Genomic DNA, 14,987 nt, shown 5'->3' on the forward strand with positions numbered 1-14,987 from the left:
ATAATTAAACATGTACTACATCCACCGTGATAAGCTACCTTACTGACATTGGCGGGCGAAGGAGCCATCGATTCTTCCTCTGCCCGGTGCCACCACAAGCCTAGAGCCGCCCCTGATTGTACTGCTGCAATAAATGATTTCATCGAAGTGAAACTCATGTTTAATAACGTGCTTTAACTCCTATAGTCATGAAAATGTTCTTATGTATTTGTTTATTACAATCTCTTTCAAATTATTACTTTCTATTCACTTACCTATTTATAGTAGAGTTGAGTTCTTGACCTGTCCTTTATGCAAATGCTGCACTGCAGTCCTCTTATTTCATGTCGCTGTATGGCTCTCTTTAGGGTTACAGATGAACGACGTGACAAGAAAGCCACTTGACTTGACTTGATGTCATCATTTTAAAAAACTCCTACCATCCCACATTTTTGACATGACTTCCTCATAGCTGCATTTTAGTTGTCCTCTTAATAGATGACACATGCAGAGAACAATTATATTCTCCATGGACCTGCAGTCCTTACCAACCTCTGCTTTGTTTTCTGTTTTTTCTGTGGTGGCGTCACCAGCACTTGACCGAGGCACCGCACAGCAGCCTGTGATTCCTGAATGAAGCCGGACGTGCCAGCCGTCCACAAAACCAACTGAATCAAACACTCTGGGACGAAACAATGAAGAGTGACTTTGAACATTTACGTGCAGTAGAAGGCCCAGTGGAGGCTCGGTGGTCTTTTGGCCCCTGCAGATTTTGTTTTTTTCTTCTATCTATCTATCTATCTATCTATCTATCTATCTATCTATCTATCTATCTATCTATCTATCTATCTATCTATCTATCTATTGTAATGGATGTCCGGCTATTTATCCCGGCCAATACCCCCAAGCCACCAGGTGGAGCCCTCCTTGCAGCGAGGAGGTCCCCAGAAGACCAGCAGGGCATCATGGACATTGGAGTTTTTATGCAAAGCCCTGCTGGATGCCGTGGAGGCCACAGGAGGGCGCTGCAGGGAGGACCGAGGGCTTCTTCATGCCCTGTGACCCGGAGGTTCGTCACAGGAAGAGCGACGGACTTCCGAGTTGAAGAAAGGGACTATTTACCCTGACCCGGAAGGGAAAAGGACTTGTGGACTATTGGGCAGAAACACTTCCGGGTCAGGGAGTATAAAAGGACTATGGGAACTCCCAGACAACGAGCTGAGCTGGGTGGAAGGGTGGCAACGCGTCTGGGAGCTGGAGGATTGGTTATTTGTTTATTATTGTGGTTTATTAGTGATTTATATGAGTATTGTGGAGGAGAGTGTGCTTTGTACACTGTGGAAGAAAAATAAAGTCAACTTGACGACTTTTACCTGGTGTCTGGAGTCGTGGACAGGGGTTCAAGGGAGCGAGAGCACCCCCTATCTATCTATTATATAGTGCCTTTCACATTTATCTATCTATCTATCATTATATAGTGCCTTTCATATCTATCTATCTATCTATATATCTATCTATTATATAGTGCCTTTCACATCTATCTATCTATCTATCTATCTATCTATCTATCTATCTATCTATCTATTTATCAATCTATCTATCTATCTATTATATAGTGCCTTTCACATCTATCTATCTATCTATCTATCTATCTATCTATCTATCTATCTATTATATAGATTCTATCTATTATATAGGTGCCTTTCACATCTATCTATCTATCTATCTATCTATCTATCTGTGGACTCTATCTATCTATCTGATCAGGAGGCATCTATCTATCTATCTGGTACTATTATATAGCAACTGCCTTTCACAATTATCTATCTATTTATCTATCTATCTATCTATTATATAGTGTTCTATTATATAGTGCCTTTCACATCTATCTATCTATCTATCTATCTATCTATCTATCTATCTATCTATCTATCTATCTATTATATAGTGAGCCTTTCACATCTATCTATCTATCTATCTATCTATCTATCTATCTATCTATCTATCTATCTATCTATCCTATTATATAGTGCCTTTCATCTATCTATCTATCTATCTATCTATCTATCTATCTATCTATCTATCTATCTATCTATCTATCTATCTATCTATCTATTTATTTTCTGTCCACCCTGGCCCGGATGTCCCCCACAAGCCTGTGCAGATTCTACAGGTGTACTGTGGACTCCATCCTGACAGGAGGCATCACATCCTGGTACAGCAACTGCTCAGTTCAGGACTGCAGAGCTCTGATTGACGGGCACACACCCGATCCATGACATCCCCACCACATGCTGTCTCAGGCGGGACCCCAGCCACCCTGCACTGTCACTTTTCACCCTCCTCCCATCTAAAGTCCATTCAGACGCACACCTCCAGGTTCAGGAACAGTTTCTACCCAAGTGTAATCAGACTCCTGAACAATCAGTAACCTTGTGTCACCTCCACTGCTACCTGCACTTACACTTCTGTCACTGTCTCAGTTTATTTCTAGGATTCTGGTTTTATTGATTTTATAATTATATTCATTTATTTATTGTGTGTGGTTTTTAATGCCTATTTTCACTGTCTGCAGGGCACATGCAAGCAAGGATTTCATTGTACATGACACTTGCACACATGACAATAAAGAATTGAAATTGGCTATCTGACCTTTTTATCAGACTCATTGTTTGAGATGGAAAAAAAAATGAAACTATATCTAAGGATTCTAATTTTCTATTAATTACATATCCATATATTTGTAAATGCATATTTATTTATTTTGTATGTTATTCATTTGTTATTCTTCTCTAATTTTCATTTGTTTTTCTTTGACATCTTTTTAAAGCATTTTGAACTACATCCTGCATATGAAAGTGTGCTTTAGAATTAAGTGATGTTGTAATCCACCTCAAGGCTTGACGTGTTGTGTATTCTGAGATGCATTTAACAACAACAATTATTATAAGAATAATATTTATAGACCCCCATGACCCTGTAGTTAGGATATAGCAGGTTGGATAATGGATGGATGGATAATATTTTATTTATATAGCACCTTTCCCATTCTTTTCTGCTCACCACAGTTGCACAGAGTGCTTGCCTGAGTTACTGTAGCCTTTCTTTCACCCCGTACCAGTGTGGCCATTCTCCTCTGACATCTCTCATCAATAAGGTGCATCCCTCCCCAGATGTGCTTCTCACTGCATGTTGGGGAAACTCTCACAGCTCCTATGTATGCAATTCCCAGAAGATCAGAAGCTCCAGAAGTACTCAGACCAGCCCATCCAACACTCACAATCATACCACGGTGGACATCACGGAGATCACATTAGTTCCCTGTTCTGGTCTTTGATGTGAACATGAACTGAAGCTCCTGACCTACATTTGCAGGAGTTCATGCATTGCACTGCTGCCACCTGACGGGCTGATTAGATAATTACAAGGTAGAGCAGATGCACTGGGGGTCCTAAGAATTTGTTCATTTAGTGTACAATACACGGCTCAGAAGTTCTTGAAAACCCTCGGCACTCCGAAAAGCGGACTGCACAGATTTGGCCGCTCTGCCTTCGGCAAGCTGAAAGAAAAGCTGACATCGATAGACTTGCGAAACCAAAGATTCTGATGGAAGGGGAATTCCGCCCCCACATTTCTGCCTATTACAAGAGAGGAGAGGCGTTCTGCAATTCAAATGATATTAAAAGCTGCAGGGGAATTTTGATTTCACTGTTTACCTATTAAAAAGACGGCCCCGTATGTAAAATACACGAATGGGGCGTTGCTTAATGCGAATATATTTTAATTTAATTAGATAGAGGTGACTTAATACTAATTAGCCTGCATTGTCTTCTTTCTTTTTTTTTTTTTTTGCATTGTATTATGCTCACTTTTCAGAGTACGAGTCTCACTGCACTGTCTGCACATGACAATAAACTTGGCTTGACTTGGCGGATAACTGCGGGCTCCTCTTTCTCCCCAATATAGGCAGTCCTACACGTAGATTAGCCTACTTTAACCCCAGAGGGGCGTTTCTTTATGCCAATATCACCGTGTACAGGGTCTTGTTTGGTCAAAATTCCGCCTGTATGTAAATGAGCTAATTTAAAATTAAACTGGGCGGTGATGTATGCAAATCGTGCATTTCTACTGCAAACATTCGGCCGGTAACAGCAGCCCAGGGTCCCAATGAGTGCAAACTGGAAGGAAACGCCACCCTGCTGGGTGGCATTTCTAGCGACAAGTACAGAAGAAATGTGACAGAGTTCGCCTGTTGAACTGCCTCATAACTCATCCTGATCCTTATTAAAGAATGTCGAGGTTTCTATAAGAACTAACGACACGAGCCTCTTTAAGTCTGCGGCCCGTAGTTTTTAACCGCGAATCGTGCGCACGTAGAAATGTCGGCTTCTCGTTGTGACACAATACGCGCTGTGGTTTCTTCTTTTACTGTAAGCGGCGGACGGGAAATTCGGCGTTTCGTTTTTTTAAGCAGGTTATCTTCCTTTTCCCTTCAGGCTCCTCCCTCTCGGGCTGCAACGCCTCTTCGACCCCCTCGGAGCGGAGCGGAGCCCAACACAGTCAACACCGCTACGGCGTGCCGCGGTCGGAGAGTCGAGCTGCTCTGCGGAGCAATGGGAGCCGACTTGGGGACGACGCTTCTGTGTACTCTGATGTTATGTGCAGGTGGGTGGCCTTTTTTTGCTGGTCTGACTTCCTTGTTAACGACGAGCCGCCATCATCTTCTCCTGGAGTCGAGCGGACAAGTTTAAATTTCAAGTTCGGTGTTTACTACCAAAGTCCGTGGCGGCGGCGGCGGCGACGACTGCTAATGGAGGGCACGCTACACGTTTTGATTTAGGAGGGCTTGTATATCGACGACAGGGCCAGTTTATCATCGCATTGTATTACTTGTGTAAATAATTGGTCGGCATAGTAACTTTATATAATAAAGTGAAAGGCGCAGTACACACTGCCGTGGTCTCCTCTCTTTAGGAAGTTGCAACGCCCACTGATGGCCCAAAGTACGACTCGGTTACCGGGGTTAGCAGTGAGGACGTTGTACCCAAGCCACCCCAAAACCGCCATTGTTGGACCGTCTCGAGCTCGGCTTTGGGAACTTCAAGTGAACTCCTGGTTAACGTCACGCTGAACAAGAAGAAGCTGACAGAGTCGGCCTGAGGGACTCCTCGCCTTTCTGCGTTTCTCTCGTTTTAGTTTTGGTTTGAAGTCGGCGGATTTCCTCAGCTGCTCGGCCTGCGTTGAATTGGCGCCCCGTCCGGGGTTTGTTCTTGCCTGGACCACAATGCCCCGGGCTGAATTTGAAACGTTTTTGAGAATATTTCCAAAATGTTGAAGTCCGGTATTACACCAGGAGAGCTCGACTGGTTGACTGGCAGCCGTCTGTTTGACAAACCTCGTATTCGGATCCCAAATGCCAGAGACACACAAGGTTAAGTGACCCGGAGACCACGAATTGGGCCCTTTGGGGGTTATGATGGACTGGACATCCTGTGTCCAGGGTTGGGTCCAGCCTGCCTTGGGAAGGAGCAGTAGACAGGGTTCAAGTCACTGGCCTTGTGTGGAGTTCGCATGTTCTCCTTCTGGCTTGGGGTGTGTGCTGATTTGTTTTCTTTATTTTATTAATCTTCCATATAAAGAGACGCTGAGATAGAATTTCATTTGAGGGGGAAATGTGGCCTTTTACAGAAGCTCAATAAATAAATATGTCTACACACAGTGTCATCTGATCACACCTAAAAAGGAAATCTCAGACTTGGCCATGCCAGTCCTGTCCCTCTCTATACGGGTGTATTGCTGTTTGTATAAAGGAGGTGCCATTGTGGGTTTGTTTGTTTGTTTGTTTTTGACACACTTCTTCTGAATGATTTGTGGTCACTGTGTTAGTGTGTCACAGAGAAGATGTGCAGCATTGTTTATAATGCCACTCGGTTTTAATTCTCTCCTTTGCTTCGACCGCTAGGGGGTCCAGAGTGTGTCCTATAACTGAACTTGCCCTTTTAATTAGCGTGTTTGATGACATGATGGTACTAGCCCAGCACACCACACTGACCATCACAGAGATGTGGATCATTTGAAGGGTGTCACTCCCCTCAGTAAAGGACCGCAGTGTCCTAAGAAAAAGGCTCGGCTCTGCCCTTTCTTCTGTAGTTCCTCTTGTGTTCCAAGACCAGTCCAACCTGTCATTGATGTGGACCCCCCAAGTACTTGTAGGACTGCACAACCTCCCTGAATAGTGACTGGACATGGAGGCTCTTGTGGTGCGGTGAAAGTTACTAACCGGTTCTTTGGTTGTGCTGATGTTCAGGTGCACACAATACTCAAAAGATCTCCCCGACGACTCTCCTTTGTTTCATCCCCCTATGAAAACCCCCGTAAGTGCAGAATCAGCTGAGAATTTGTGCAAGTGACCTGAGCTGCTGTTACATTTCTAGTCTGAGGTGTGAAGAGTACAGCAGACAGGCCTGTCAACGTGTTGTTCACACAGTCCTCGAGTCGCACAGATTGTGGTCAGCCAGGACCCCACAAGCTCATCCACCGGCCCATCACCAGAGATGGATTGATGGTATTGAATGTGCTGGAGAAATCAAAAACCAGAATCCTCGCAGTGCTGCCAGCCTTGTGGAGCAGACAGATAACTGCATTATCCACTCCATACTGCACTTGGTTCTGGTGGTCCACCACGAGACCTCGTATAATCCAGGACCAGCCTCTCGGTCGTCGTCTTGGTGTGAAATTGAATTGCCCCTGATCTGTAGTCATTAGGTGAAGAGGTGTCTGCCTTCTTTGTTTCTACAGCAGCAGCACTTTCTGAAGCCTTAGGGACAAACTGAACAGGTGACAGGGGACACCACAAGGTTGGTCAGCACAGGCTTTAAGAACCCATGGACTGACTTCATCTGCTCCCTCAGCTTTTCCTTTGTGTGTAACTTCCTAGTTATGGACAGTCCACACTAATGGAAAGAGGTGGACTTGTCACCGGCCATTCCAGTTGACATGGTAGGAGTTCATTGCTGATGTAGTATGGATGAGTTTTTGTTAGACTGGCCGTTTATTAAAGATGGGTTCGGGGCATTCGCTTTGTCCACATCTCCTTCTGGTGCTCGAGTCCAGTAATGATGACCAGTCCATTCCAGACGTCCTTCATGTTGTTTTCTGTGTTAGCTTTGTAACCTTCCTTTCCTTCGCTCAGCTTTATCTGTAGCACTCGCTGTGTGTCCTTCATAGCCTCTTTAACTCTTTTTTCGTTCAGGAGACCTTTTATAGCTTCTTAGTAATCTGGGGCTTGTTGTTTGGTTTAGCGCCTCACTGTCTTAGACTAGAAATCCTTTATCGTCAACAGGTTTGTGGTACAGAAGCTGAACAACACTAACAAAGCAATGCTACAACGCGTAATACAAACCACAAGACGAACGACAAGAAATATCAAACCGTAATATTATATGTAAAAATGTACGTAAAAGGAAATGAGAGAAAATAATAAAACCAAAAACCAGAAGTAATACACAGAAGTTAATATCTGTAGTCTGTGATGTAGTGGCCGAGTCCCTCAATATCGCACACGCCATTTCCCGGTGTTGTCACCATTGAGTCAAATTCTACAATGTTAGAAGTGTCAGGAAAAACTGATTTGAGTCTGGTGTCTCAATAGTATGCCTGTGGAAAATCCAAATTGATTTTCATTTCTTAAAATTGCAATTTTCATTGGAAATGTATTTTTAGATGGTGTAAAGGTCCTGGATGACTGCATCCCCGCAAAGAGACCACATTTTAGAACGCGCGGATATCCGCTCTGAGCGCCAAGAGCGACAGGTTGCTTTGTCTCTGTGGGTCTTGTTTTTGGGCCATTATGTCTCCTCATATCCTTCACAAATGACTTAACCCATGTCCTGCTTTAACTGCCATAGAAATTGTTCAATTTGACAGGAATCTTTTCAATCCGCTCTCTCTAGTCGGGGGGACCAGGCCTATGGATTTGCAGAATTTTTGTACAGGTGGTTTTTGAGATGCGCAATTTATTTAAACTAGAAAATGTGCAGTCCCCGCAAGGTCAAGGTATTAGCCGGTTACTCGTAGCAGAGACGCCTGGACTGTCCTTCTTCCTAGCTGATGTCACAGCTCTTCTTCTTCTTCTTCATTTTCTCTCTCTCTCTGCCTTGTCATCTTCTCAATCAGTCTGCTTCCAGCAAGACGTGAACCTCAATAATATCATGGGAGTTGCTGCTTAGCCATTTTGTTTGAGCGTATCATGTCGTAAGTTTTTGATTAAAACAAAGTCCTGGCCTCAGTAGTTTACAAGTATAAACGTGACAGGCGGGCACAACTGTTTTTGTATTTTATAGACATACCTGTGTGCACATACAAACACGCAGAGAAGTTTTTAAGTGAAGACAACTGACAGCTTGTTTGTCCTGCCGGAGGTTATGCTTGATGATGAATGGAAAGAAATGAACACACACACACACACTCCTCTACCTAGATGTGTAAAGGTCAAGGTGGACAGTGACATCAAGCCACTCCTCTGACGTTCTGTCTGTTGGTCTGTGCAGCCTGCTTACTTCACTTGACCCAATTTGTTTAGTTCTGAATTTAAATATTGACGTCGATCATTTGATTAAACGTTTTGTTCATTTCACTCTTCGTTTATTTGTCTGCGGAGAGAGTGTCGACCTCCTCAAGAGGTTTGCTCACCTCGGCAGTGACATTCAGGTGTCTGGTGACTCGGATTGGGAGAGCATTCATGAGGTCTGTGTAAAGGGGTGTGTGGCGCCCCCTCCTGATATCTGCAAAAGGGTGAAGGTCCAAGTCTTTTGAGTCCTGGTACTCCCTGTGTGCAAGACATGGACGCTAGCCAGTGACCTGAGATGAAGACTCGACTCCTTCATGTGTGTCACTTCAGAGGGTCCTCGGGTAACACTGGTGTGACTTTGTGTTGCTCACGGAGTCCCGAATGAGGCACATGACCTGCATTGTGAGGGACCGTCAGTTATGGCACTACGGCCATGTCGTGTGATTACCCGAGGGTGATCCAGCTCGCGTGACCCTCATTGTTGGGGACCCAAGTGGCTGGACTAAGCCAAGGGGATGCCCACATAACACCTGGCTGTGGCAGGTAGAGGCTCATTTCTGGAGGGTGGGACTGCCAATGTCTGCCTGGGCGGTTGCCATTCAGGATCCTGAGGTGTTTCGTTGTGCGGTGGGTGTTGTACCAGTGAATGCTCACCAACCTGACCTGACCCTGTAGTAAGTATGTGCTTCTTGATTCTGTACTATTGTACAGTGCCAGCCCACCGCAGGGCACGCACACACACACACCCACTCACCAGGGACAATTTAGAATCGCCAAGTCACCTAACCAGCATGTCTTTGGACTGTGGGAGGACATGGGGAGAACATGCAAACTCCACGCAGGGAGGACCTGGGAAGCGAACCCAGACGGGTCTCCTAACTGCGAGGCGGCAGCGGTACCCACCATGCCGCCCACAACATGAAGTGCAAATAAAAAATGAAAAGTAAATTAAAATTTAAAACACAGACAAGACAAAGAACTAACATTTTCTGGTTGTGTCCACGTGGACTGTTGTGCCTTTTCTTTTTCTTGCTCCTCATTAGAAATGTTACACATGCAAGTCCATCGTGCACATTTGGTTAGCCTCGTCGTTGCAGTATCTTATCCAAATGTTTAAGGGCTTTGCCAGCTCTGTCGCTCACGTGTTTATCTGTATTATGTCGATGTTTTCAATTCGCTTACTTTATTCTTCTTGTAGCTCAAAGTGCTTTACCTGTTTTGCATGGATATGTTCTGCAGAATAAACGTAGTTTTTGTTATTTAAAGCAGTCCGCGTCTCTGTTCTAATAGTAACAAATACTGTGAGCTTTTCTCCATTTATCACTTACTAAGGATGTCATGTCATGCAAATCTCAAAAGATGACACGTGTTCGTATTGGGCTGACCGTGTGGTATGCTGTCAAAGTCTCTGCCCGTCAGTACATTAGAAACTTGTGACAAGAACAGGCCATTTGGCCCATCAAGCTCGTCCGTCCGTCTTATTTTCTTTGTCCAAAATATCATCAAGTCGAGATTTGAAGGTCCCTAAAATGCTGCTCTCTTCCTGTGTCTCTAGTTCATTGCATGAAGAAAAGCTTTCTATCGTTGGCACAAAATCTGACTTGAACAAGCTTCCAACCACGTTCCTGTGTCCTTGTTGCAGAATTTATTTTTAAGTAACAGCTGATGTCCATCGTACCGAATCCTCTCCTTGTTTTAAACACTTTGATCTTAATGTTTGTTTTCCTTGAATTGAAAAGGATCCGCTCTTTCAGTCTCTCCTCTTGGCTTGTATTTCTCAGTTCCAGAATCAGCCTGGTTGTTTTCTTCTGGACTTTCCTTTGCGCTGCTCTGTCATTTTCGTAATATGGCGACCAAAACTGAATACAAGACTCCAGTTGAGGTCTCAGTAATGTGTTAAAAAGCTTAAAGGATAAGTCTGAAATTTTTCAGGTTAGTTATTTCTTCATAAAAGCATGATATGTGTGCTTTTTCCACAAAGTTGTGTTTTAAAGTTGCACGCTTTCTATACATTTTTAAAAATACGTAGCCAGTACTGCTGTTTTATAATGGAAGCTATGTGGCACGGGCCACCACTGCAAAACAAATGGCAAAAATCTTTCCGAATACTTCCTCTTTTGAAATGGCTAAAGTTTCGATATTAAAAAACCTGCCTTCTACGTTTCTGCTGCGTTTGTGACAATGAAAGTAATCTTAGAAATGATCATTTGATCACATATTCCTAGTACTGTTTTTCTCGAGGTCAGGATAGGTTTTCTGTTCACTTGTGTGATAGCAGTGGCTTTACTAGGATAAGTTCACATAAATAAGGAAGTCCGTTAGGATGATACCAGGCACATGGCAGGAGCAGTTTAGTGCGGTTTTTGTCTTTCCAGAGATAACCGCGCATCACAGTGTGAGAGGTTGTGGAGGAAGATGAGCGCTGATGTAGCACGCACCGCTCGTCTTTTAAGATGGCTGAATCTCATAATTTTGGTGTTTGAAAATGACACTTATAAAGTGTTTTATAATGTGTGTGCGTAACCTCAAGACACAGATTAATGCTAGACAGCTTTTTTAGCTAGAAAAATTGATGTATTTGGTAAGTTTTTAGGCTTTCGATTTCCCCGAGTTTACCATGCCCCATAACTACCATTATAAAATGTCAGGACTGGCTACGTATTCTTTACAATTTTATATAAAATGCTTAACTTTATAACACAGTTTCACTTGCCAAATGAATATGTGTCATGTTTGTGGAGAAATAACTGACCTGAAAAATACCAAATGTAGTATTTTAAGGCTAAGCCTCCCTCCACACATTAGGCCGCTATATAGCCTAACATTGTGTTAGCGTTCTGTACGCTTTCTGATGCTGATGCTGATGGTGATGAGTCCACTATGATTCCCAGGTCCTTCTCGTAAGGTGCACCTTGCAGTTTAAGACCATTGTGTATTCAGGTGTAGCATTTGACTTCCCATACGTAATACTTTACTGGGCTTCTAGTCGGCTTCTTCTGCCACGTGTCCCTCTGGGATGATTCAGTGGATCTTGATTATCTGCTAATCCACCTATTTGGTATCATTTGCAAACTTAACCAGCTTGTTCTTTATATTTCTATCCAAGTCATCTTGTATTATTTATTTATTAATTATTGTATTATTTATTTGTATTGTCTTATTTGGTCGTCGTCGTCTTCTTCTTGCCAATAACAATATTAATAAGTTGACAACAAGAATGCACAAATGAAGGCCCACAATTTCAGAACTTACAAGATTGTACCATTGTGACGTTCTTTTCAATTAATAAAGTTAACAACTATAAAATTACGTTTTGCCCTATCACTGACACCTGCTGGACACCCTTCTTAACATCGCCCAGTTCTGATCAGGGTTCCTCATACCCGCTGTTTCGTATGTGTTAGCCAATTTTGCAGCCATCTAAACGCCGCACCCTGAAATCCCAACCTTTCATGTGGCAACTGGAAATAAAGATTAAAAAAATGATAAAAAATATCATATGTTCCACATTGATCATATCCTTTTATTTTAATTCTTACTTTGTCTTTTATTTCTCTTTTCTTCATCATGTAAAGCACTTTGAGTGACATTATTTGTATGAAAATGTGCAACAGAAATAAATGTCATTGTTGATTCCAGCATGTTAATAAAACACGGCACTCCTCTTCTGAACCCATGTTGACTGTCCTGTTCTTGCCATGTGTTGCTCAGTCTTTTACTTAATAATTCCTTCTATTTACCTGTGGTGTACATTAAGCTTACTGGCCTATAGTTACTTGCATCTGTCCAAGCATCCTTCATACAACAAGATATTTGCCATTTTCCAGTTGTTTGGAATTTCCCCATTGCGCAGTGACTTCTCAACAATATGTGTCAAGGGTTTATATCTGTACTCGCTAACTCGTTAAGAATTTTAGGGTAAGTATTATCTGGTCCTGGTGATTTGTTTGATGCCAGCCTATTTAATCTGAGCAGCACTTCTCCCTCTTCAATTTCGAAATCACTCAGAACCTCCTTAGTAATTCCTGCTACTGCTGGGAGGTTATCCACTTCCTCACTTGTGAAGACCTCAGAAAAGTGCAAAGCGTCCATTATCTATCTATCTATCTATCTATCTATCTATCTATCTATCTATCTATCTATCTATCTATCTATCTATCTATCCTTTTGCTTAAACTGTAAAGGCTCAGCTCTTTTAATCTTTCCTCATAACTCATCCCCTATAACCCCATAATCAGCCAAGTTGCTCTTCTCTGGACCTTCTCTTATGCTGCTATGTCTTTATGGAGACCCCAACTGCATACAGGACTCCAGATGAGGCCTCACCAGTGTGTTATAAAGCTTGAGCAGAGCCTCGTGTGACTTGTACTCCACACGTCAAGGCGCTATATGACCTGACAGTCTGTTAGCCTTCTTAATGGCATCTGAACACTGTCTTATCAACTGATAGCGGAGTCCACTACGAATCCTAAATCCTTCTCATAAGGTGGACTCTCGATGTTCAGACCTCTCATTGTGTATTCAGACCTCACATTTTAACTTCCTATTTGTAATTCTTTACATTTACTGACATTAAATTTTATCATCCACAAATCTACCCAAGCCTGTCTGCTATCCAAGTCTTGTTCTTTATATTCCTATCTAAATCATTTATAGATATTAAAAATAGCAGCGGCCCTAGCACTGCCCCCTGCTGGTCACCACTCTTAACATCGGCCAGTTCTGATGAGGTTCCTCACACCATTGTCACCATCTGCTTCCTGTGTCTGAGCCAATTCTGCACCCATTTATATTCCAAATATCACCCTGAACTGCCACTTCTTTTAGTTTGATGCCCACCCTCTCATGGGCATCTCATCAGATGCTTTCTGAAAGTCAAGATAAATAACATAATCTGCTCCACTCTGGTCATATCTTTTTGTTGCCTCCTCATAGAATTCCAGCCTGTTAGTAAAGGACGACCTCCCTCTTCTGACTCCATGATGACTGTTCCTAATAACTTCTGTCCTTGCCAGGTGTTGCTTAATCCCCTCCTTAATTCATTCTCTTCATTTTCCTGTGATGCATGTTAAGCTTAATAAAAGCCTTTGCAACTTCAGAAATGCTTGTAATTCTACTTTAGTATACCATAGAAACATCTGACAAAGACCTAAAAATACTGAAGCAGCAAACTTTGTAACAACCAGTACTTGTCTCATTCTCAGGACTTCTGGCCATGACTGTAGAGCATCAGCAGGGATGGTGGAGGTGTGACTTGGGGTTGGACACCAGCTACAAATGTGACAGAAAGGTCTGGATGGTAGTTTAGTTGTAGGGGTGTTCCTCATAGCCAGAACAGTGAGGACAGTTGGGTCTGAACAATTACCAATCCAGTTCCTTTGATTTTTGCCTTATACTGTGTGTGTGTTTTCTGTTAAATAAACCTCTCACTGTGACTGCTTTCTTGTTCTGCTGCACCTTCTTCCCAAACAAAGTACCTGGTTGCTTCAATACAGTCATATGAAGCAGTTGGTGACCCTCTCAGCCTGTGTAATAATCGACTCTCCTTTCAACAGTAAAGATCACAGTGGTATGTCCTTCATTTCCCAGGAGTACTGCGGTGTTTTCTGAACAAAGATTTTTAGAGACGCAGTATTTAGTATGAAATTAAATCAAATGTGAAAAACTGGCTGTGCACAAATGAGGGTCCCCTTGTCATTGTGCTGATTTGAATGCCTGTCACCCCTCAGTGCTGATCACTTGGTATGATGAGCTCATCAAGCCTTGAACTTCATAGACAGGAGTGTCCAATCATGAGTGGTCAAAGGTATTTAAGGGGGTCCATTGCAAGTTGTGCTTCCTTCCCTTTTGGCACTTTTCCACTGCATAGTACGGCACGACACGGTTCAGTTCAGCTCACTTTTGGGGGGTTTTCCACTGGGAACAGTACCTGATACCTGGTCCTTTTTTTAGTACCACCTCAGCCGAGGTTCCAAGCGCGCTGAACCGTTACTAAAACGTGACGTGTAAACTCTGCTGGTCACTGTTTGGCCGGAGAAAATCGTCATTACTGCGTCACTGAACTTGTGACACGAGACACAACAGACCCGCTAGATTTTTAGCACAGCCAGCGAAGGTTCGGACGCACCATTTTGTTTTAACCAAAAATGGCTGTTTCGTGGTCTATTGAGGAAGTACAGACGTTCCTCTCGTTGGTAGCCGAGGAGCGGATCCAGCGAGAGCTGGATGGGGCAGCGGAATGAAAAAGTTTTTTCAGGAGGTCGCTTGTGGCACGTTTACGATGATGTCACGGCAGTAGAGGCGGCGCAACTATAATGACACGTGAATAATCCCGCCCACTCTAAAGCGGTACTAAACTGCAGTCGAAACGCAAACCGAGCCGAACCAAGGTGAGCTGTACTGAACCGTGCTGTGCCGTACTATGCAGTGGAAAAGCCAA

At 43.2% G+C, this 14,987-nt stretch overlaps 1 protein-coding gene across 1 annotated transcript in view; it reads left to right on the top strand.

Moving 5' to 3' along the window:
• Positions 1 to 4,137: 4,137 nt before the first annotated feature.
• The window catches only part of LOC120524098 (interferon alpha/beta receptor 1-like), an 84,206-nt gene continuing 73,356 nt past the window's right edge, over positions 4,138 to 14,987 (top strand). Inside the window, exon 1 of the mRNA XM_039745966.1 lies at positions 4,138 to 4,644. Coding sequence (XP_039601900.1) covers positions 4,359 to 4,644 — 286 coding nt within the window. The 5' untranslated portion in view covers positions 4,138 to 4,358. The remainder of the gene's footprint in view (positions 4,645 to 14,987) is intronic.

This window comes from Polypterus senegalus, chromosome 2 (assembly GCF_016835505.1).
Source record: "Polypterus senegalus isolate Bchr_013 chromosome 2, ASM1683550v1, whole genome shotgun sequence".
NCBI classification, from domain to species: Eukaryota; Metazoa; Chordata; class Cladistia; order Polypteriformes; family Polypteridae; genus Polypterus; species Polypterus senegalus.